Genomic DNA, 22,134 nt, shown 5'->3' on the forward strand with positions numbered 1-22,134 from the left:
TACTCAATCAAGGACACCACATGCTACGAAGTCATTGCTAATGCCAGTTTATAAGAAGACATTTATTGTTTATTGATGAAAAGTTACACTTTTTCAACGGTCAGACTTATTTGGACAGAACGAGGTACACAGTCCAGCAGCATTTATGCAAAGCAAGATTCAAGTATTTGACTGGATGGTGTTACTCATGTACAGTTGCTCTTTTCATACAAACACAATACTCTGGCACGACTTCCACATGTATTTTCTACTCTCTCACACCTCCTCCCCCTCTTGGTTTCCCTCTACTCATTTCTTCAGTTTCTTCTGCGCTGCTTTCTTCTTCACCAGTTGCAATCGTTTCATGGCGTTGAGCTGGGACTCTTGGGACGTTGGTGCTTTGTCCCCCGGTGCAGCCTTTGACCCATTCCCATTATTCCCGTTACCTCCTCCGTTATTGCCTCCGTTGCCTCCTCCACTTGAGCCGCTCGGGGAGCCGGCTCCTGATGAAGCGGTCCCTTTGCCTTGGCTTTCACTGCTCGATGAACGGTTCAGAGGCTGCTTACCCAGAGTCAGTGGTGGAGGAGGTTTTAGAGGCGCCTGACTCGAGCCATTTCCGTTGCCACTCCCGGTAATCTTGGCACTCCCAGGTCCTGATTTGGCTCCTGCTAACCCAGACAGCCCGGCGGGTTTCTGGCCAGAGGGAGCCGTCAAGGTCTTGTGGCTCCCGCTTGGGCCGGAGGAACCCAGTTTGGAGCTGGCAGCTAGAGATGGGCTCGTCTTCGCGCCAAATGCAGCCCAGCCTGTGAGGCCGCTGCCGGAGGAGCTGGAGTTGCTGTTGGTGGGATTGGCTGATGTTGCAGATGCCTGAAATTATAAATAGCCAACACAATTATAACAGTACACCACCAATTCAACAGCCTAAAATGTCACTGTCATATTGCAATAATAACTTTCAAAGTTTTGAGATTGAGATCGTAAGAAGTTGCCTTTATTTCAAATGCCAACCAAATTAATTCAGCGTTCATGAAAGGAGTTTACTTTATAAGGCTATAAAGGCTATAATTTAGGTCTGCAGGTGCTTTTTTTATTCTTAAAAAAAAATAAATAGTGTATGGCAAAGTTTTATTAACGGAAGCTTATTTACCAATTCATGGCAAGAGAGATAGTTTAACTTAAGATGCACATCATATCTGTGCAACCTCCAGTACATTACTGGATTTAATTCATGTAATCATTTAGCGTTGGTATGTACCCATCTCTTCTCCAGCTTCATGTTATATGTTACCAATAAATATGTTCTGGTGGAGAGGATTTTTATGATGGACTTTTTTTTAGGAGAACACAAAGTGAGAATGCAGCAAAGTCTGAACCATTACCAGTAAGAAGAAAGTATTGAGACAGAATGTGTTGGCCTTGATGTTTCCACGAGATTTGTTGACTAAAGTAACCCCAAAACTTAATTGAATAACATCAGCCTTATGTTTTAACACGTCTTCAGATCATTGCATAGTAGAGCAAATACATATTCATCAAGATATGCCAGCAGTTACCTGCAAACTAGACAATGCCTCACCTTGCTTGAGCAAAACTCCCACAGTGCCTTGAATTAACATATTCAAATCACTCACTAAAAAGGCAACCAACATGTTTGCAGTCAAAATAACCCCATCGTGAACTCCAATAAGTAAAAGTACTCTGAACAGTTTTAAAACCTACTCCCTCTGGAGAAATGAAACTATACAGGAACACTGCCAACAGAAGTCAGTGGTCTCATGTCTACTTTCTGCTCATTTTACTTAGCAGGGACTTATGTAGACTGCCTTTTAGAGTCGTTTGCACAAAAGGTCAAAGTGTCTTTGGGCAAGCTACTGAACGCTATATTGCTCCCGAAAGCTGAGACCATTAGCTTATATCCTGATGAGTAGTTTAGCACCTTGCCTGGCTGTCTCTGCCATCTCTGTGTCAATACGTGTGTGAGGGTTTTGAGTGGTCGGAAGACTTATAAAGTCCATTTATTTACAACCAGTAATAACGGTACATATTATTGTGGATAAACAAAAGGTGGCTATAATTAGTTAACACACACACACACACACACACACACACACACACACACACACACACACACACACACACACACACACACACACACACACACACACACACACACACACACACACACACACACACACACACACACACACACACACACACACACACACACACACACACACACACACACACACACACACACACACACACACACACACACACACACACACACACACACACACACACACACACACACACACACACACACACACACACACACACACACACACACACACACACACACACACACACACACACACACACACACACACACACACACCTTTAATTCTGTTCTTTTGAAGGCTTGGAAGGTGCTGGCTGTGTCAGGCTTGGCTTTAAGCTCTGTCTTTTTCACCAGTGTGTCTTTGACAACAGGCGCTGATGATGCAGATGCAGGAGATGGCTTCTGTGGAGGTTTCTGGGCCTAGTGGACAAACACAATGCTAGTTTTAGACCGAACAAATACCAATACTGAAACTACTAACATTACTAAACACTGATTAGCCACATAATCAACGATGATGCACTAAGAAATACATACAGACTGGGTTATAATTTATTTTCCTCACCATACGTTTCATTTGCCTGGTGCAGCGGGCACAATACCACACAAGCCGTGGATCATTCACTTCTTTGTCTGTCACTTGGGGCCTGTGACAGTCCTGGTGGTACAGATTATGGCACTCCTGGCACTCAACCAACTGGTTTCCCATGCTCACCGTCATTTGTCTTAGGTAATGGAAAAAAATGTTGCAAGCTAGTAAGTTTACCTTTCTATCTCAAAGATTAAGTAGAACTAATATAAATTATTAGATTGGAATGCATATTTAACATCTGGAACCTCACGTACCAGACAACAACTACATGTAATGCATTTGCTAATAATTAAGATCTACCTGCAAACCACACAAGCCAGGCCCATTTCCATTGCAAAGTCATCAGCATTGGTCTCATCGTAGTCGTTGATGTTTGGCAGAAGGTCTTTGCTCGTCTGAACGGTAATTGGAGAAGAGCGATTCTCCGGTTTCTCCAAACGAGGTTTTTTGGGAGGGTCCACCTCAGTCACTTCAACCCTGACCTGTTTGTCAGTAAGACAGAAAGAAAAAATTCCATTTGGACAATGCATGTTGACATCAATGTCATGAGTAACAACATTGTCAATTTATAGCCATTTTATTGATTATCCTACTAGCTCACTAACTGTATGGATCTGCTCGGCCTTTCTTGTCTAAGAGTGCAGCTCTGCAATAGAGTGTTGTAAGTCTCAAAGAAAACCAAAATATGAAGAAGAAAAAAATAGTCCTCTCTATTTGGACATAAAATGACAGATGTATACATGCAGTTGATCTTGACATGACAGTCACAATTTATGCTGTAATATTATTCACAGGCAGTAAAACAGGACTGGAACCTAGTTGTAAAATGAAATTCATAACAATGGTCAACGTAGTCTCAAAGACATAACATTATTATTACGTGGTTTTAAATTTATTTTGGAGAGTCTATTTATTTCGTACCTTCTCGATAGGTCTCTTCTCTGACTCTTTCTTGCTTTTTTCCGAGCTGGATTTGCTACTGCTGCTGCTGCTGCTGCTGCTGCTGCTGGAGGACGAGGAACTTGAGGAGGACTTTGAGTCCTGTTTACTTAAGCTCAGTTTTGACACAGGCCCCTTGGACACCTCTATATCCTGAGGATACACAATGATAACACATAATAATTGGCATTCAGTTGTGTAAATTACATTACAATTACATTTAAATAGAAATGAACAATAATGAATATAAAAACGTAATGAACTCCTTACTTTTTGTAATGAACGGTAAGACGAGTCACCTCCTCTTGAAAGGGACTCATCTAGTAAAGCTTTGAGTTTCTCAGCCGAGTCTTTACTCTTGGAGTGCAGGTAACTCAGTCCCTTTAGGAAGATTGGATCCAGCTCCAGACTGACAGGACAAGCCATGGCTAAACACTGGGAATCATAAAATAATGTCAGCTTTTTTAGCTTCAGTACAATTGTATTAAATACCACTGCTAAGGAGAAGTTATGATAAACAAATGACATATATTTTAATATAAAAAGTAAAAACAAAAGCTGTAGCTGCCTTATATACAGTGTTGACTTGGACTGACATTTCTCTTGGCTAAGAGCTTTGGGATTAAATACAGACGTGAATGAATACAGCAAAATACTAAATGGATTCCATGAACAAAATATCAATTCAATCATTTCAAGGGTTAAATCTATACAGATCAATGCGACAGTAAACAAAATGTTTTGCATCTCCAGCATCTTATCTGGAATTACTAAGCTTCTTCAGGTTCATTCTCACATTAAGCTTTATCAGATTTAACTGTTAACATTAAATCAAACATCTTCCATCCACATTCACTATTATGTAGGATTTAAATATGTATCTGTAAATGCCTGTTTTTCCTTCAGTGCAGGCCTGTCCCTTCCTGTTCGTGTCTCTCATACAATCATTGTTTTTATACTTTTGCACTAATCATAAAATAACAGAAGATAATAATAATAATAATAATACATTTATTTATATAGCACCTTTAAAAACAGAGTTTAGAAAGTGCTCTACATATAAGCAAGGTAAAAACATAACATCAATACAAGTAAACATTTCAAAAAATACATGAGGCAATGAACACAATAATGGAATAGAAAATTACAAATATAAAATAAAGCAGAACAGACAAACTAAAATAGGGGAAACAAGGGGAAACTGCATAAAAGGACGACATCACTTAAAAGCAGTTCTATAAAAATGGGTTTTAAGAAGTGATTTAAAAGAAGCTACTGATTCTGCTAGTCTTATCCCCTCAGGTAGGTCGTTCCAAAGTCGAGGGGCTCTGATGACAAAAGCACGGTCACCCTTTGATTTAAGCCTTGACTTTGGAACGGCCAGAAGGGCCCCACCGGAGGATCTAAGGCTCATATGGGGTTAACATTTCAATGATGTAGCTTGGAGCCAGACCCAGGCGTGCTTTAAAAGTGAGCAGCAAAATCTTAAAATCAATTCTAAAACTAACAGGGAGCCAGTGGAGAGAGGCCAGGACTGGAGTAATGTGATGCCGTCTGTTAGAACCAGTCAGAAGCCGAGCTGCTGCATTCTGGACTATTTGGAGGCGGGAGATGGATTTTTGATTTATGCCGGAAAGGAGGGAGTGCATGAATGACTTTTTCCAGATCTGAGCGTGACAATATGGGTTTGATTTTTGAGATTATTCTTAATTGAAAGAAGCAGGATTGGACAATTGGTTTGATCTATGATTCAAAATTGAATTGAGTCAAACATTACACCCAAATTTTTGGCAACAAGTTTTAAATAAGCAGCCGGGGGACCAAGTTGACTCTTGATGAGACTGGTGTTATTGTTTGGGGAACTGAATATTATGACTTCTGATTTGGAGTTATTGAGTTGAAGAAAATGTTGAGCCATCCAGCAGTTAACGTCAGAGAGACAATCTAAGACAGCAGCCAGGCTCTCTGGGTCACCAGGTCTCAGCAGAAGGTATATCTGTTTATCGTCTGCATAGCAATGAAAAGATACGTTGTGTCGCTGGAGGATTTGGCCGAGTGGAAGCATGTAGATAGAAAATAAAAGTGGACCTAAAATTGAACCTTGTGGTACACCACAGGTAATGTGAGTCGTGGAAGACGAGTGATTACCTATGGTGACCGAGTACGATCTTTCTAAAAGGTAAGAATAAAACCAGCCAAGTGCAGTGTCCTTGATGCCAACCCAGGTTTTGAGGCGATCGATTAAAATGACGTGATCTACAGTATCAAAAGCTGCACTAAGGTCTAAAAGAATTAAAACAGCGCTCTCCCGCTGTTTGCTGCTAAAAAGGAGGTCATTAGTTACCGTGAGGAGGGCAGTTTCTGTGCTATGAAGTGCTCTAAAACCTGACTGAAATTTCTCAAATATATTATTATGATTCATAAAAACTAGGAGTTGTGTTGAAACCACTTTTTCTAAAACTTTTGATAAAAATGGAAGTTTTGAAATTGGCCTAAAATTGGAAACAACAGAAGGATCACGCTTAGGTTTCTTTAAAAGAGGTTGTACGATTGTATGTTTAAAATCGATGGGAAAGTACCACTTGCTAAGGAGCTATTTATAATTAATAAAATACTGGGCACTACAGTGCCAATAACCTCTTTGAGAAATTTAGTAGGAATAAAATCAAGGCTGCATGTGGCTGATTTCATGTGTGATATAAGTTGGGATAAAAAGGGCAATGATACAGGCTTAAAAAATAAGATGTTATACGCATGTGCTAAACAGGGTGGTCGGAACTAAAAGTCGCCCCTGTGTTGGGTCCACAATATCCCGCACGGAAGACATTCAGCCCATAACAACGACTTCCTTTGGTTGCTCTGTGAAGCGCCACAGCAGCTAAAGTTACCTTTCCTGTGAACTGTCAGCTATAAAACCAAGTGACCAGGTCATACTTGTTCAGTTGGAGTACGTTACCTCACAGTCTGCTTCTTCTAGAAACCGGCCCCTGAACCCAGTAGTTTCGTTTTGGTGAATACTACAAGTGAATACTTCCTAGATGAGACGCCGGGGAGCAGCCCTCCTTAGGATTTCTAGAGCGGTATAAAGCCGTCGTCGTTTACATGTGCAACCATTAAATATGTCCGGAATCTAGGCGCTCGGAACCTTTGAGTGGACATCGGTCTTATTAAAAAAAAAAGAATACATAGCTTTACACTCTATATGTTATATTTAATGTAATATTCGATCTCTATTTTTTTTAGTAACGTTTTAATATTTTGCCTTGGTTTTTTATTATTGATTCGTACGTGTCGCTATCAGACAGTAGGTGGGGCTGTGGAGCTAACCTAGCTTTAACACGAGGAAAGAAGAAGCAGCCTAACAGGAAGCGTGTGCCATAACAACGTGCTTTCATTGAAGTTGCCTGTGTGTGTATCCACGTTGCTGAAGCTGTTGTAAGTATCTATTAATGTAATTTTACGTAAGATCCTTACGTTGTATTTCAGTTAACACGTTCTTGCTGCCATACATGAAAAGTCACCTGAACACATTTCCAAAAGCTAGTTGGTGAATTAACGTCACCTGTTAATCTCTCTCTGTTTGTTTCTCCCTCACAGTACTATTGACGATGAAGCACACCGAGGAAAAGCAGCAGCAGCCTCCCTCCCTCTTTCTGAAAGTCTGCTGCCAAAATGAGGAGTCGCGTCTTCCGCTGCACACCTCCATCACCCTGTTTCTCCTTTCCTACTGCGAGTGCAAGTCTTTCAAAGTGTTCCTCGTTTTCAACAAACCTGCTAGCTCCCAATCACTAAGGAGCCAGCTGCCAGAGGGGTTGGAAGTGTCTGACATTCAGCTGGAGGATCTGCCCCGGTTGGTGGACAGCTGTCGTCTCCCTGCTGTTTTGGATGAGACTGGGATGCTCTGCAGGGCAGGGCTGGCGGTGGTCCTGAGACATATCATCAACAAGGCCCTGGAGGCTGAGCCTTCTCGAAAGGATGTGTTGGCTCTGCTGGGATTCAAGAAGACCTGCCTGAAGGCTTGTGCTGAGGTTGGTGGCAAACAAGGACATGCATAAGTGTACAAGTAAACAAAGTCCCAAATCCATTGATTTACAATACACTTTAAATGTGTCCCTTTTAAACTTAAATGTCATTGAAAGCAGTGCCTGAGATGTGACATTATGCTATCCATATTTAGGGTACATAATGATGTCATACTTGATTGATTTTATGGGTTTAATAATTTCCTCGAAAGGAATTGATACACAACTATAAATCTATCAGTATGTTCCTGAAAAAGACATCATTTGGTTTTATTCATAGGGAAAATTGATTGTTCAAATTACTTATTATAATAATAATAATAATAATAATAATAATAATAATACATCAAACAAAACTCAAATAATTTCCCCAACACTTGTGGTACAGTTGAGTTCAAAGTTACATAGTTTTCAACAGTAACTTCTGAGGAGAAGTTTAATATGCACCTTTTTAAAATACAGCATTATCATTGTTGTTCAGTTGGTTGTGGGTCAAAGTCTTCATTGGTTCCCAATTCTGAACTAATCATCTCACACAAATTGCAAGCCCTCATTTGTTAAACTGTTTCTATGGGTCCATGGTCTTGCTAAGTTTTGAATTCCAAATTAACTTTTATTTTACTATGACGAAAAAGTTCAATGGGTCAATGTACTTTTTTAGATTAGAGTTTGCAGAAAGTGTCAGCAGCAATATACTTATGATATGTTTACAGATTATAACATATTACAACACTTCAACAAGGATGTTCTATTTTGAGCACTTTTAAAGGCCCTGCTGTATTCAACCTTCAACATCTTTTCTTTCTTTGCTCTCAGGTGAGCAAGTGGACCAGACTGTGTGAAATTGGAATCCCCTCTGCTGTTGAAGAACACCTCAAAGATCCCACAAATCAATATCAGCAGCTGCCTCTCTCCATCCTCACCCTCGAGTGGAGGTTAGCGGAGCCTGTCAAAGTCCACAATGATGACAAGATCCGGAGACAGAAACTCCAAGAGCAGAGACGGAACAAAAAGAACGAATCCCCTGAAGGCAAAGGGAAGCCAGGAACTGAGTCCAAGCCCGGACAATCGCCTCAGGTCAGTCATGGACTTGAGCTCAGGACAGCTCTGGCCAAGCTGTCCGTGGATTCAGTTCCAACTTTGACCACCAGAGAGAACTCTGAGATCAGGAAAGTGAAGACCACAGACCTGCCTCCACTGAAGCATGTGTTTGCAGAAGGGCTGTACTTCACTCTGACTGATGTGGTGCTGCTGCCATGCATCTACCAGTACTTGGTAAGGGCTTTGGAATTTATGATTCATGTTTGAGTGTTGTCAGTAATGAACCCTTGGGACTAAGGATCCTGCCTTAAGTAATTGCACAATTAAGATCCATAAATAGATGTAAAATGCTCATTTAAGGTTATTATCGATGTCTATGTTTCTTCTATAAGCCTTATACTTTCCATGCATGACACACTGTGAACTGTATCAAATTGACTATATATTGTCAAGCAATACACCCATTATTGTGCTGTGAGCAATGACATGAAGCCATGTAAGGCTTTGTCCCAACATAAACAGTAGCACACATGACTTAAGTCTGATGTCACCTTGTACAGGTGGCACCATATGTGTATTTACTGACTTATCTTTATTATGATGACTGGTCTAATTATGCATGTCTTATGGTTTTGACACTCTGGTCAGGGTGAGCAGGCAGTACACCCGGCTCCTTTCAGATCCATCCAGGCAGAAACTTGAGTTAAGAAGACTGTGCTTCAGACTTGGCGCAGGTTCTGCTCTCAAAGGTGGTCTAGAGCCACCTGGCAAAGAGTGATAACAGTGTATTCAGGGTTTCTATTCAAATGCAGAAGGTTGAAATGCATTTCAATTAACTTCCTTTGGGAATGTTCTTTTTTTTCTCTGCATCCTATCAAGAATTGGTGGGTGTTTTTATATTTTCCTTAAAACTCTTAACTTTAAAAACAGATACTGCAATACTTCCAAAGCTCATGAACATGCTCTGAATATTCATTACATAGCAGCGACCAGAGAGTACCACGTCTATTTAGTTGAATGGTATATTGTTATTGATCAGGAATGCTGCACCGTCAGCCAGTGAAGTGGGCCTCAACCTCCATTTCACCCTTCAGCCGTCTCCAACTATTCCTTGACTGTGGGAACGAACTGAAGTTCTCACAATGAGGCTTTTAGTTGTCAGCTGTGCTCCAGTGGTTTCTAGTTTCACACTCAGCCTAGCGTGTCTCCTCTTAACGGCCATCACTGTCCACGATGCATGCGGCCGCAGCGGCTTCTTTCCACTCCACCCACTTATCGCACTACAGAGTGCCCCCTCCCCCTCTATGTCTGTGTCCCCGTCTCTTTCTTCTTTCTTCCACACATAGTCGCACACAGTGACACTGCGCCTCTGATCATGTCTCGTGTTTGTGTCTTTACCCTCCCCACCTGCCAACGCTGTTTTGATGTTTTTCCTGCCGGCCCCTCGTGTCTATCCGTCCACCAGTGCAGTGTGATGAGTGAATTCTAGTGGAACCTGACATCTCGCTCCACTGGAGATGACATGTCAGATGAGTCACTTAATCAATATTTCTTTGTTTTTTCCCCCTTTTCTCTTTTGTTACTTTTTCTTTTCTTTCATAGTGTTCCCTCCAAGCACATGCTGCAAGCTCTCTACATCAGCTCACCTACCTGCTGCGTTGGTACGGCTGTGTTCAGGAGGTACCTGGAGTCCTTCGGGCTTCCAAGGAGTGTGGGATGGCTCTTTCCATCCCCCACGTGCTCACGTCCAGCCTCCCAGGGCCTTCAGCAGAGGACATCTCAACTAGCCTATTGGAGCAAGAAGAAGGCCAGGAGATGACTGAACAGCTTCACTTTGTTGGCGGCCCCAGGCCGACACTGACTAAACTTCAAGTAAATTATATATTACTCATTATGTTTTACATCTCTGTGTCTGAAAATATGCTCTCACACATCTGTAAATGTGAGCAGCTGTCGTCCAGTGTCCCTTCACAGTACAGATTGAGGGTTTCAGGAATTCAATTGGTTGCGAAAGGTGCATAATACGAGATTGAAAACATCTCGATTGCCTCTCAATGGCTCTCAACATGGTGACGCCTGAGCCGTGGGCTTGTAGCTAACAACAAACGTGCTGACAGTGTATAGCTGAGGGGGAACCGGAGGTTGGGTGTTACGCTTTCGCGACGACTCTGGCTGATGGGATGACGTTAGCAGCTGTAACCGCCGTATGAGAGCAGTGCAGAGCAGCGGCCGTGAGCTAGCCAGTAGGGCACGCTCACATGCACTAAAAGCACATACGGCTAGCCGGCTTCGTCAATAAAACATAGAGAAGCTCTGATAACCCACTCAGTTAGACTCCAGTATATCTATACACAGATAATAGTTGCTATATTAATGTTCTGAATATCGTATATGGCTCCTTTGTCCTTGTAATTTCATGCACCCATTTTCTGCTGATTGTACCTTCAAGAGTCTAGCTCTAAGTTAATGTTTTTAGCTTCTGGCAGACTATCTTAATCATTAAATATTTTGCCTTTCTGTCAGTGCTTAAACGTTAAATGCTTTCAGTCACAGAATTAACATTTTAACTGGGCTGTTTTAAGATTCTTGTTTGTATACATGATTTTCTTCTCACAGTGGTTGTTTGTATGACAATATTTTTCGCTAATCAATACAAACTAATACAAAAGGTGACTTTTGCCCTCAGTGCCTTTTTTATAAAATGCACAATTCAGTGTATCCTGTCGCCACTTGCAATAGTGCAGACAATGCACATTCAGCTTATGCTCGTTTTGGGTGCAATAAAAACAATGAATCCAGTCCAAAACAAAACAAAGTTTTATAGTCAGATTAGGTAGTTTATAGTAATGGCTGTGGATTGTAAAGATACAGGACGGCACTCAACAATAGCATAATGTGTCCATGCTCTTAAATTGCAGTTCCCTCAGGAAGCATTGGCCAGAGGCACACACAGTCACACACATTTATAGCATTCTTAGCTCTACAGCACACCAAATATTGCCCCTGCTCAAATTTTTCTCCTCACTTTTCCAGAAGGAGATAAGCAGACCCAGCTGTTCACAAGGAGACTGTCTCCTCAGCCCTGACTATCCTCTCACTATAAGCTTTCAGACTGTTCACTTGGCCTTGTTGCTCTGCTCTCTCAGTAGAGATACTCCTGTTGGCTAAGTGTCTATAACAATTGTTTTTTTTAGTGACGGGAAGGGAGCAAAGGAGCAGTATTTAGACAGTTTGGATGAGGCGAGTGAGCTGGGTGGTCAGGATGGGATGTGCCTTTAACATGCCAGGCTGCTGGATTGAATTTAGTCGTGCACAAATGACAGTTTTCATGGCAGGTTGAAATCAGACATTAAAACTAAGAGGAATGCCTGTACACACACACGCATGTACACACACATACAGACGCACACAATGGCCACCATTCTTCCTTTGCCTAGTGGGATTATAAGGATGGCTGCGTGTCGCCACCATCGTGTCTGCAGCTGTTGTGTGTTGTGTTGGCCAAGCTGTGTGTGTGCATGCATATGTCCTTGTATATGACTGTGTGCGTCCCGAGGCAAGTGCATGGAGACAGAGAGGGCTGCCGTCTGACATGGTGACACACAATCTCTCACTGCTGTTAACCAGAGGCACCAGGCTCATCCCGCTACTCTATCCACCATATAAATGGCTCATAAACTCTCCCTCTTTCTCACTTCAGTTAACACACACCGATGCATGCCAGTCAAACTGTCTGTGCAATGAGCTGGTGATGCACTACCTGTGATCCAAATGTAAACAAAAGAGTAGCCCCGCTACCAAAATTCAAAATCCAAGACTAAAACCCTCCTGCTGTCACTAACACTTTGATTGACAGATTTCTAAATACAGTTGCTAACATTAGCCAACAATTCAATCAATACAAAATGGGGGTGGTCCAGAAAAGGAGAATTAGTGAGTTAACAGGATTAGTATTAATCATGGAAAATCTTGCATCTTTTGTTGGCAAGTCTAGTCTTTCTCAATTATATAGCCCAATATCACAAATGTGCCCCCAGTTTGACAATCTGCACAGCATTCAGCTCCCTCTGTCCTTTTCATTCCCTCGAAAAAAATCACCAAAACAGCCTCGCTACCTTCTCCCCACCACGTATCCTGAAAAGAGGACACGCTACACAAACAAACGAGGCAAAACTGAAGCACATAATTCACACAGATAGGAGGAAGAGACAAATACACAGAGGGAGATGGAGAGACACAAGGCAGAATGTTGGCAGACTGGCTCACAGGACAACTGGTATGCTAGAAACTGGGATTACTGAAAGTATGCGTCTATCCCTGACCATGGAAACTGAAACTAAACAGCTGTGTGGTTGGTTACTTCCTCCTTGGTTGGGCTTAAGGGTTTGGCCATTGCTTGCTATTTAAGACTTGTCTCGACAAGCTTGAATGTAGTGTCCACCTCAACTTCAGAACATGACTGGAGCATTGTGAAAATGTGGCCTGACTTTTTTTCTTTTCTTGCCTGGCTGCTATTGTGGAAGGCATCCACGATATCTTTTAAATGCGTTTAATATATTTTATCGGCTTACCTTCTTTCAGTTAAATCATTAACAATCATTTTAGCCCACGGCTGTCGACACACATGGCTGTGTGTTGGATTAGTTTAAAACTGAATCATTTGTTTACATTTATTCTGGCTTGTTGATTGTTGTAAAAAGCCAGAAGCCACACCTTTTTTTTTTTTTTTAAAGTTTACTTTCTGAAATACCTCACATGATGCCTTCACCCAGTGACTAAAAATTGTGCATTGCATATTGTCAGACCACAATACCTCGTAAATTTAAAAGAATTTGGATGACATTTTGCCTGCACCACAGACCCCTTTTACACCTTAATCATAAAATGGTGTCCTATTTATTAGTGGCCATGTAGACCTATTATTACAGTAGATTTTCCCTGAAGAGATTAGTTTGTAATGATAAAGACTCTCTAGCCATTTCCTGCCTTTTTTTATAGACTGTGCCAAAGCACAGGCTTATATTTGTAACCCTCTTATCATCAAAGAGAGAATAAAAAAAGAAAGTGATGTGTGTGTGTGTGCACACTTTCGTACCTGGCACGCCTCATTTTAAAGGATTTCTCCAGTATTTTGTGTAGTAAGTGTATTGGCTGTGCAGGAGTAGAGTCCTGTTGTCTCTTGAGAGAACAATGAGTGCAGTGACCTTTCCTCAGGTATAGCCTCAGAACAGCGTGAGCAAGGTAACAAAGGGGTTGTTTAAGAATAGTACTTTCTAAATCGCTTCATTACAACCATTTGGACCACAGAACCTCAAGGCTTAGAGGGTTTCTATGGTAACGTGTATTTGTGTGTGTTTGTGTGTTCCTTCCTTAGGAAAATGGCATTGAGGCAGTGTTCGCCCCTCATCCTTGCCCTGCCTGGACACTCCCGTGGGACAGCTTACCAGAAGCTATCAACCCCACTGAAGGTAAAGTCAAATCTCTGCCCTGTGGCTTCCACTTTTTGCTTTTTCCATTTTCCTCTTGCCCTCGCAGTCTTTTCTGTGCTCTTTTGGCTTGTTTCCTTTTTGTTTTTCTGTTTTCTTGTTCTTGTGTCTGACCCTAACCCTTCCCCATCAGCAATAAAACCTCTTCCTCTCATCATTCTACCTCCTCACTCTCTAAATCTGAATGCCTCTACATCGCACCTGCGCCCTCTTTCTTTTACCTTATTGTTTGGTGGAAGTCTAAACAAAATGCTACTCATATGAAACATGAGGTATGAGATGAGGAATTCACATACATATTTCCATAAAACCTTCCTGTACTACTGTTGCCTGGGGATTTTCAGTGACACCTTTATGCCAGTAAAAATAAAAAATATTACCCACTGACACCCACTGTGTTGAGCCTCAGCCGGATGTTCTACCCCATGAGGCCCCCTAATGAATTTTAAAGTGCTTATCTTGATGTGTTATCCTCCGTATCTTCTGTAGCGAAAGTGTGAAATAGGTCTTTGACTTAAACAGACTCGGCACATTAGAATACCACAAAGACATGCACACACTGCCGGTTTAAATAACTATTGTGCAACGTGGAACCTGTGCCTATGCCTTTGTGGTTACTGATTGCAGCGAGAGCAGTATCTAATAGGCGATGGATGGGTTGATGATTGCTTCACCAGCTGGCACTGGTGAAGCAGAGAGAAGAAATGTCAATGTTTCTCTGTCTCACTTTCTCTCGCCTGCATTGTTTTTCATCTTATTAGTGAGATGGCTGTGTGTGTGTATATATATATATATATATATATATATATATATATATATATATATATATATAAAATGTATTTTGTTTTCTCTTCATTTATTGTCTTCAGAGATCAGGAAATGGCAGCAGGAGAGGTATTTCATGATCAAGATATCCATGTATATCGATAGCGCTGGTAGTTCAGCTTCCTACTCTTGTTTTTGCAGGCCTAGCTCACACTTCATTACCCCCTGTAGTGTCATGTGAATGAACCTCTGTATTACTTTGGAACTATTTCTATAGCACTTTTATGACACTTGTTTACAGTACGCTTCACAAGATAATGAATGGGAATGGGTAAACGGTGAGAATATACGTGACATAGCTTCCGTATGATATGTTGCTATTATTTACTTATTTGCTCGCTGAAATCACCAATTTGCAAACCGTTCCAGCTTCTCAAATGTGTGGATTCGCTGCTTTTCTTTGTCATATATATATATGATAGTAAACTGAATATCTTTGAGTTTTGGACATTTTTGATTGGCAATTTCTAACTATGATTAATCTGTAATATTGGTAGTATTGTAGTTGCGGTAATGTATTTGAACGAAAAGCCAGAACTTTAACCTGAAAGTCAAGTTTTCTAATTTCAACTGCTGGATGAAAGTCAACTCAATGAAAAACATCCTCATCTTACTATTTTTTGACTGCAGCGCACAACCGTTTGTAGCCTATTCATGCATTCCCACTGTACAAATTAATGGTCGGTTTCAATCCCCAAAACATTACATTACATTTCATTTAGCTGACGCTTTTATCCAAAGCGACTTACAATAAGTGCATTAAACCATGAGTCCAAACTCAGAACAACAAGAATCAAGCAAGAACAATTTCTTCAATAAAGTTAAACTACAAAGTACTATCCGTAAGTGCCATTTAAGTGCTACTAAAGTGCTATCGGTAAGGGACATTTAAGTGCTACTACGGCATTTAAGTGCTACCTATTCAAGGTATAGTCGAAAAAGATGTGTTTTTAGTTTGTGCCGGAAGATGTAGAGACTTTCTGCTGTCCTGATGTCAATGGGGAGCTCGTTCCACCAATGAGGAGCCAGCACAGCAAACAGTCGTGATTTTGTTGAGTGTTTAGCTCGAAGTGAAGGAGCTACAAGCCGATTGGCAGAAGCCGAGCGAAGTGAACGAGCTGGGGTGTACGGTTTGACCATGTCCTGGATGTAGACCGGACCCGATCTGTTCGCAGCACGGTACGCAAGTACCAATGTTTTGAAGCGGATGCGGGCGGCCACCGGTAACCAGTGAAGGTCGCGGAGGAGCGGAGTAGTGTGGGTAAATTTCGGTCGGTTGAAGACCAGTCGAGCAGCTGCATTCTGGATGAGCTGTAGAGGTCGAATGGCATTAGCAGGTAGACCTGCCAAGAGGGAGTTGCAATAGTCCAGCCGTGAGATGACCAGAGCCTGGACCAGAACCTGTGCCGCCTTCTGAGTGAGAAGGGGTCGTATTCTCCTGATGTTGTACAGCATGTACCTACAGGAGCGTGTTATTGCGGCAATGTTGGCAGTCAGGGAGAGTTGACTGTCGAGCGTCACTCCGAGGTTCCTGGCAGTCGGAGTCGGAACCAGCACTGAGTTGTTGAAGTTAATAGTTAGGTCGTGGGTGGGAGAGCCTTTTCCTGGAAGGAGGAGAAGTTCAGTCTTGTCCGGGTTAATTTTCAGGTGGTGTGCGGACATCCACTGAGAGATGTCGGTCAGACAGGCAGAGATTCGTGCTGCTACCCGTGTTTCAGATTGGGGAAACGAGAGGAAAAACCCCACTAACATGTTAACAGAAGTGCTCTTGATGAGGTGGGCAGCGTATCTATGCTGAGAATGAGAGACTACATTTTAGCCGGCCCACTTTTGTCAGCACTCCGCATGATAAACGACACTGTTGATATCTCCTCCTGCAATATTGGGTTTGTAGGTAGGTAGCCCCTGTGTTTCAGTGCTGTGTAATTAAAGAGGAGCAAAGACTGAAGGCAGACAATTGGTACTGAACCCCAGCGCGTGGGCTTTCCCATCTATCTACCTTCACTATATATACAAATGGCTGCACACATGCCCACATGAACAGGGAAGATGGTCCATCACATATGCATAAATATTTCCATACCAGGAAAAAAACTAATATGACCAACACAAGTATTTGAAAGCCCTTCTCATTTCTATGTATTGGCTTTCCAAGTGCATATACAGTGCATTCGGAAAGTATTCACAGCGCTTCACTTTTTCCACATTTTGTTATGTTACAGCCTTATTCCAAAATGGATTAAATTCATTATTTTCCTCAACATTATACACACAACAACCCATAATGACAAAGTGAAAACAGTTTTTTGCAAATCTATTAAAAATAAAGAACGAAAACATAACATGTACATAAGTATTCACAGCCTTTGCTCAATACTTTGTTGAAGCACCTTTGGCAGCAATTACAGCCTCAAGTCTTCTTGGGTATGATTCCACAAGCTTGGCACACCTATTTCTGGGCAGTTTCTCCCATTCTTCTTTGCAGAACCTTTCAAGTTCCATCAGGTTGGATGGGGAGCGTCGGTGCACAGCCATTTTCAGATCTCTCCAGAGATGTTCAATCGGGTTCAAGTCAGGGCTCTGGCTGGGTCACTCCAGGACATTCACAGAGTTGTCCCGAAGCCACTCCTTTGTTATCTTGGCTGTGTGCTTCAGGTCGTTGTCCTGTTGGAAGATGAACCGTCGCCCCAGTCTGAGGTCCAGAGCGCTCTAGAGCATGTTTTCATCCAGGATGTCTCTGTACATTGCTGCATTCATCTTTCCCTCAATCCTGACTAGTCTCCCAGTTCCTCCTGCTGAAAAACATCCCCACAGCATGATGCTGTCACCACCGTGCTTCACTGTAGGGATGGTATTGGCCAGGTGATGAGCAGTGCCTGGTTTCCTCCAGACATGACGCTTGGCATTCAGGCCAAAGAGTTCAATCTTTGTTTCATCAGACCAGAGAATTTAGTTTCTCATGGTCTGAGAGTCCTTCAGGTGCCTTTTTGCAAACTCCAGGCGAGCTGTCATGTGCTTTTTACTGAGGAGTGGCATCCGTCTGGCTACTCTACCAAACAGGCCTGATTTGTGGAGTGCTGCAGTGATGGTTGTCCTTCTTAAAGGTTCTCCTCTCTTCATAGAACAACACTGGAGCTCTTTCAGAGTGACCACCGGGTTCCTGGTCACCTCCCTGACTAAGGCCCTTCTCCCCCGATCGCTCAGTCTGGCTGGGCGTCCAACTCTAGGAAGAGTCCTGGTGGTTCCAAACTTCTTACATTTCCAGATGATGGAGGCCATTGTGCTCATTGGGACTTTCAATGCTGCAGAAATGTTTCTGTACCCTTCGCCAGATCTGTGCCTCAATACAATTCTGTCTCGGAGGTCTACAGATAATTTCTTGGACTTCATGGCTTGGTTTATGCTCTGATATGCAGTGTCAACTGTGGTACCTTTTTATATAGACAGGTGTGTGCTTTTCTAAATCATGTCCAATCAACTGAATTTAGCACAAGTGGACTCCAATCAAGTTGTAGAAACATCTCAAGGATGATCAGTGGAAACAGGATGCACCTGAGCAAAATTTTGAGTGTTATGGCAAAGGCTGTGAATACTTATGTACATGTTGTGTTTTCGTTCTTTATTTTTAATAGATTTGCAAAAAACTGTTTTCACTTTGTCATTATGAGTTGTTGTGTGTATAATGTTGAGGAAAATAATGAATTTAATCCATTTTGGAATAAGGCTGTAACATAACAAAACGTGGAAAAAGTGAAGCGCTGTGAATACTTTCCAGATGCACTGTACACTATTTGGATGGTTTGGTTTTTGCTCCGTACTTGCATAGACTGAATATAAGAAGTAGACGTAGTCAGCATGATGTCACCTCGTGGTGTATGCGTTTTGAGGCCTTATGTTCGTATCTTGATTCTTTTGCAACCAGAAGTGACACGAGAGGGTGGAGCCAAGTACGACTGAACACAAATAAATATTTTGTTAGTTGACTAAAAACATTGCAATTAACTTTCAAAGCTGAAAAGACATATTGAAAGGGTTTGAGTTGAAAGAAAAAAACACAGACAACAATTTTCTTATTGTCATCCAAACAGTCAGACTTTCTTTTGCATTACCCCTGATGGCCATTAGAAATAATCAAAATTTAGGGCACTTGTGCATTGGCTTCACTTTTCAGACTCAATAAGAGTTGCTGCCTGACTCCAAACCAAGGGCTGCATCGTGAAACAATGACAGGGTGGTTAAAGTGCAGACTTTTTAGCTCTAATTTGACTGTTCACATTCAATGAAGCATGTAGAAATTCAAGCCCTTTTTATCCATATTCTGAAGGGTAGGCTACAATTTGCACAGCCAATGTGGATGTGAACACATTCAAACACCCTTAAATCTGAAAGTCAGCATCTGATCTGTTTTGCTGGTATAGAGCCAAAACATTAAGACTATCACTGTCTTGAAATTGTATGACTTCACTGTTGTTTTCAGACGTATAGTTAATATCTACATCTACAAAACCGATGAAAGATGATCACACATTGACCCATTCATCGGCAACACGTCCCAACACTTAAGCTCAGGTATCTTCCGTGTAGAGGAACAAAGGGACCTCTGTTCATAGGAGCTGTTTGTGTTTTTGCCCCCTCTGTCAGATACACAAACAGCCATGTGAATACAGGGGCCATTGTATGGAGCAGTCAACGTCTTGTCTGCAGCGCTTCACTTAATAGAGGGAGGAGGGGAGGCAGCGAAAAAAAGCGGGTTAGAATGATGGAGTGTGTGACAGTGGGAGATTGAGATAGGGGTGAGACAGCCTGAAGAGAGACAAGGGTTATCAGGAGAAAACAAGGCAGGGAAAGAGAAGTGAACCAGACAATCGGGCATAAAAAGGGTGTGCTGGTGTGGAAACTGCTTAGTTGTCGTGCTTGAGACCTGCTGCTGTTCGGTCCTCCAGGGTTGTTTTGGTACAAGGAGATGAGAGGAGTTCTCATGTCTTTTTCTTAGGTTACAACAGTATGACAGAAGGGAAAACTGGCTCAATTTGTCCCTGGCTCCCTTCTTCAACTACAGCAGAGATGTGATTGAGATTTCACAAAGTCTACACTTGATATCTTATCACAGTCATAATGCAACATCTTAACATAAAACCCCCTGTGTAAACCAGCCAACCAGCGGCGGAGACTCCAGTAAGTTACTGTGCCTGGCCAAGACATAGTCCAGCACATGACCCCGTTTGACACCACAATGTGATGTTTTTATATTTATTTTTTTCCACCCATTAAACGACAAGATATGAATTAGTGAGTATTCGAAGTGTGGGTAGATGTTGTTACTTTTGGACGTACCTACAACAGATCTTTTTACCAATCAAAGATAATAAATGGCTTTTTACTAATGCAATTTTCTATTATTACTACTTAGCATGACATCTTCGTTGTCATGTGATACATGTGATACATATTAATACAACTGTATCAACATTTTAAATGGTATTTTCCCTTTTTTCTTCACATCCAAACTGCAGAGACAAAAAATAAAGATTATCAACATTGGCTACTTCCAGTGGTCCACTACTGAAAACATTGCACTTAAAATGGGATGCTAAGAAAACGTGGAGGGTTGGCTTGTCACTGAAATGAGAATAGCTCTTCCACTTTGAAGGTCAGTCCACTGAAAGTGAGCCTGGGCCGAACTTCACTCTGATCAGCAATATACAGGAACTTAGCGTGGGTCTTTCAGTGTTTACTCACCAACAAATAGCCTCAACTGCACAGCCGCTGCACTGCTACGTTCACAACTATAACGTCACTGCGAACTTCATACTCAGCGTCACACAAACAGTCCCTCTCTCAATTAATTTCAAAGAAGCTTTATTGGCATGAATATTCAAGTTGCATAATTGCATAAGCTAAATTATATATTGCTGATATATGCACATTCATTCATTCTCTCTCTCTCTCTCCCTCTCCACTGCATCTCCATAATTTACTCTGCGAAGGCAACATTTCCTCACATTTGGCAACTAGGTAGTGTTAATATTGAACTCTGATTTGGACAAAGCCGGGCCAGCTGTTTGCTCCCATTTCCAGCTGGCTGTATTTTCATATTTACCGTGCATATATGTCGGTGGTATTGATCTCTTCATCTAAATGGCAAGAAAGCAAATGAGCATATTTCTCAAAATGTTTAACTATTCTTTAAACATCAAATTTTCAATCTCCATCCGAAGAGGCACTCAAAAGGGTATATTTAGAAATCGATCTATATTTCTATAAACAATTTTATGCTATACATTGTATGTTTTAGTGTCAACATTTTTCCTTTCACTCTTTACTTTTATGACTCTCTTCTTAAACTTACAATACCTGATTATTTTTGCCACTTATGGGCAGCAGAAATAAACTGTAAACAACATGTTTTTGTCGTTTAAGTACTTGATGAAAGATGCTAAAAATCAGTAGTGCTGATGGTAGGTTGTGCGGCTTGATCAACAATATAATGGCCAAGCAGTGTTTAGTGGTTTCACAGCTTCATGAGGTGGAAGTTTTTTTGTTTTTTTAACCATGTTGCTTTAAGCTGAGCTTCATCTTTCCATCACAACTTCCTCCTGCATCATCACCTTCTTTGTCATTTTAATCCCTGTAGAAATGTTAGCCACACCGGAAGTCTTGGCCCACACGTTTCCAACGCTTTGTTGTTTCTACACTGTGCTCAAGTCTAGTTAAACATATGTCATGTTTAGCTTCCAGATACCCCTCAGATGCTTACCATATTGCTACAGGAATAGGAAGACCTGTCTGTAAAATGCATCAAAGATAGAATATCAACAACAACTTTCAAATATTTTATTATGTAGATGTGAATGTAGTTTTTCCCCCCTCCTGTGTTTATCTTCTTTTTTCTCTTACTTTGATTTTAAAGATGCTAAGTGATGCTGTCTTGATTTCATCCACTCTTAAATCAGTTTGCCTCCCTGTAGCGGATGTGATTTCCCCTCCAGCGCACCATCTCTCTGTAATTTAGAGAAAGATAATTAGCTGGATTTGACACAAGTACAGATTTACATTTTCTCAATTTTCTTCACAGTTTCTCTCATCTGACCTTTACTCTAGTAGTGCATTATCGTTAACATTAAATAAAGG

At 41.6% G+C, this 22,134-nt stretch overlaps 2 protein-coding genes across 2 annotated transcripts in view; one reads left to right on the forward strand and one right to left on the reverse strand.

Moving 5' to 3' along the window:
* Window positions 1-30: 30 nt before the first annotated feature.
* On the reverse strand, window positions 31-6,746 carry ints12 (integrator complex subunit 12). The gene is made up of 7 exons (XM_034544997.1): window positions 6,586-6,746; window positions 3,900-4,064; window positions 3,612-3,782; window positions 2,991-3,172; window positions 2,664-2,823; window positions 2,375-2,518; window positions 31-846 (listed from the first exon to the last, which is right to left on the reverse strand). The coding sequence occupies exons 2-7, from the start codon at window positions 4,053-4,055 to the stop codon at window positions 289-291; spliced, it is 1,371 nt and encodes a 456-aa protein (XP_034400888.1). The 5' UTR covers window positions 4,056-4,064; window positions 6,586-6,746; the 3' UTR covers window positions 31-288.
* A 157-nt stretch (window positions 6,747-6,903) lies between these two features.
* The window catches only part of gstcd (glutathione S-transferase, C-terminal domain containing), a 49,705-nt gene continuing 34,474 nt past the window's right edge, over window positions 6,904-22,134 (forward strand). Inside the window, exons 1-5 of the mRNA XM_034533540.1 lie at window positions 6,904-7,064; window positions 7,227-7,657; window positions 8,468-8,926; window positions 10,295-10,564; window positions 14,067-14,160. Of these exons, the coding sequence (XP_034389431.1) occupies window positions 7,238-7,657; window positions 8,468-8,926; window positions 10,295-10,564; window positions 14,067-14,160 (1,243 nt within the window). The 5' untranslated portion in view covers window positions 6,904-7,064; window positions 7,227-7,237. The remainder of the gene's footprint in view (window positions 7,065-7,226; window positions 7,658-8,467; window positions 8,927-10,294; window positions 10,565-14,066; window positions 14,161-22,134) is intronic.

Source organism: Cyclopterus lumpus, chromosome 1, assembly GCF_009769545.1.
Source record: "Cyclopterus lumpus isolate fCycLum1 chromosome 1, fCycLum1.pri, whole genome shotgun sequence".
Lineage (NCBI taxonomy): Eukaryota > Metazoa > Chordata > Actinopteri > Perciformes > Cyclopteridae > Cyclopterus > Cyclopterus lumpus.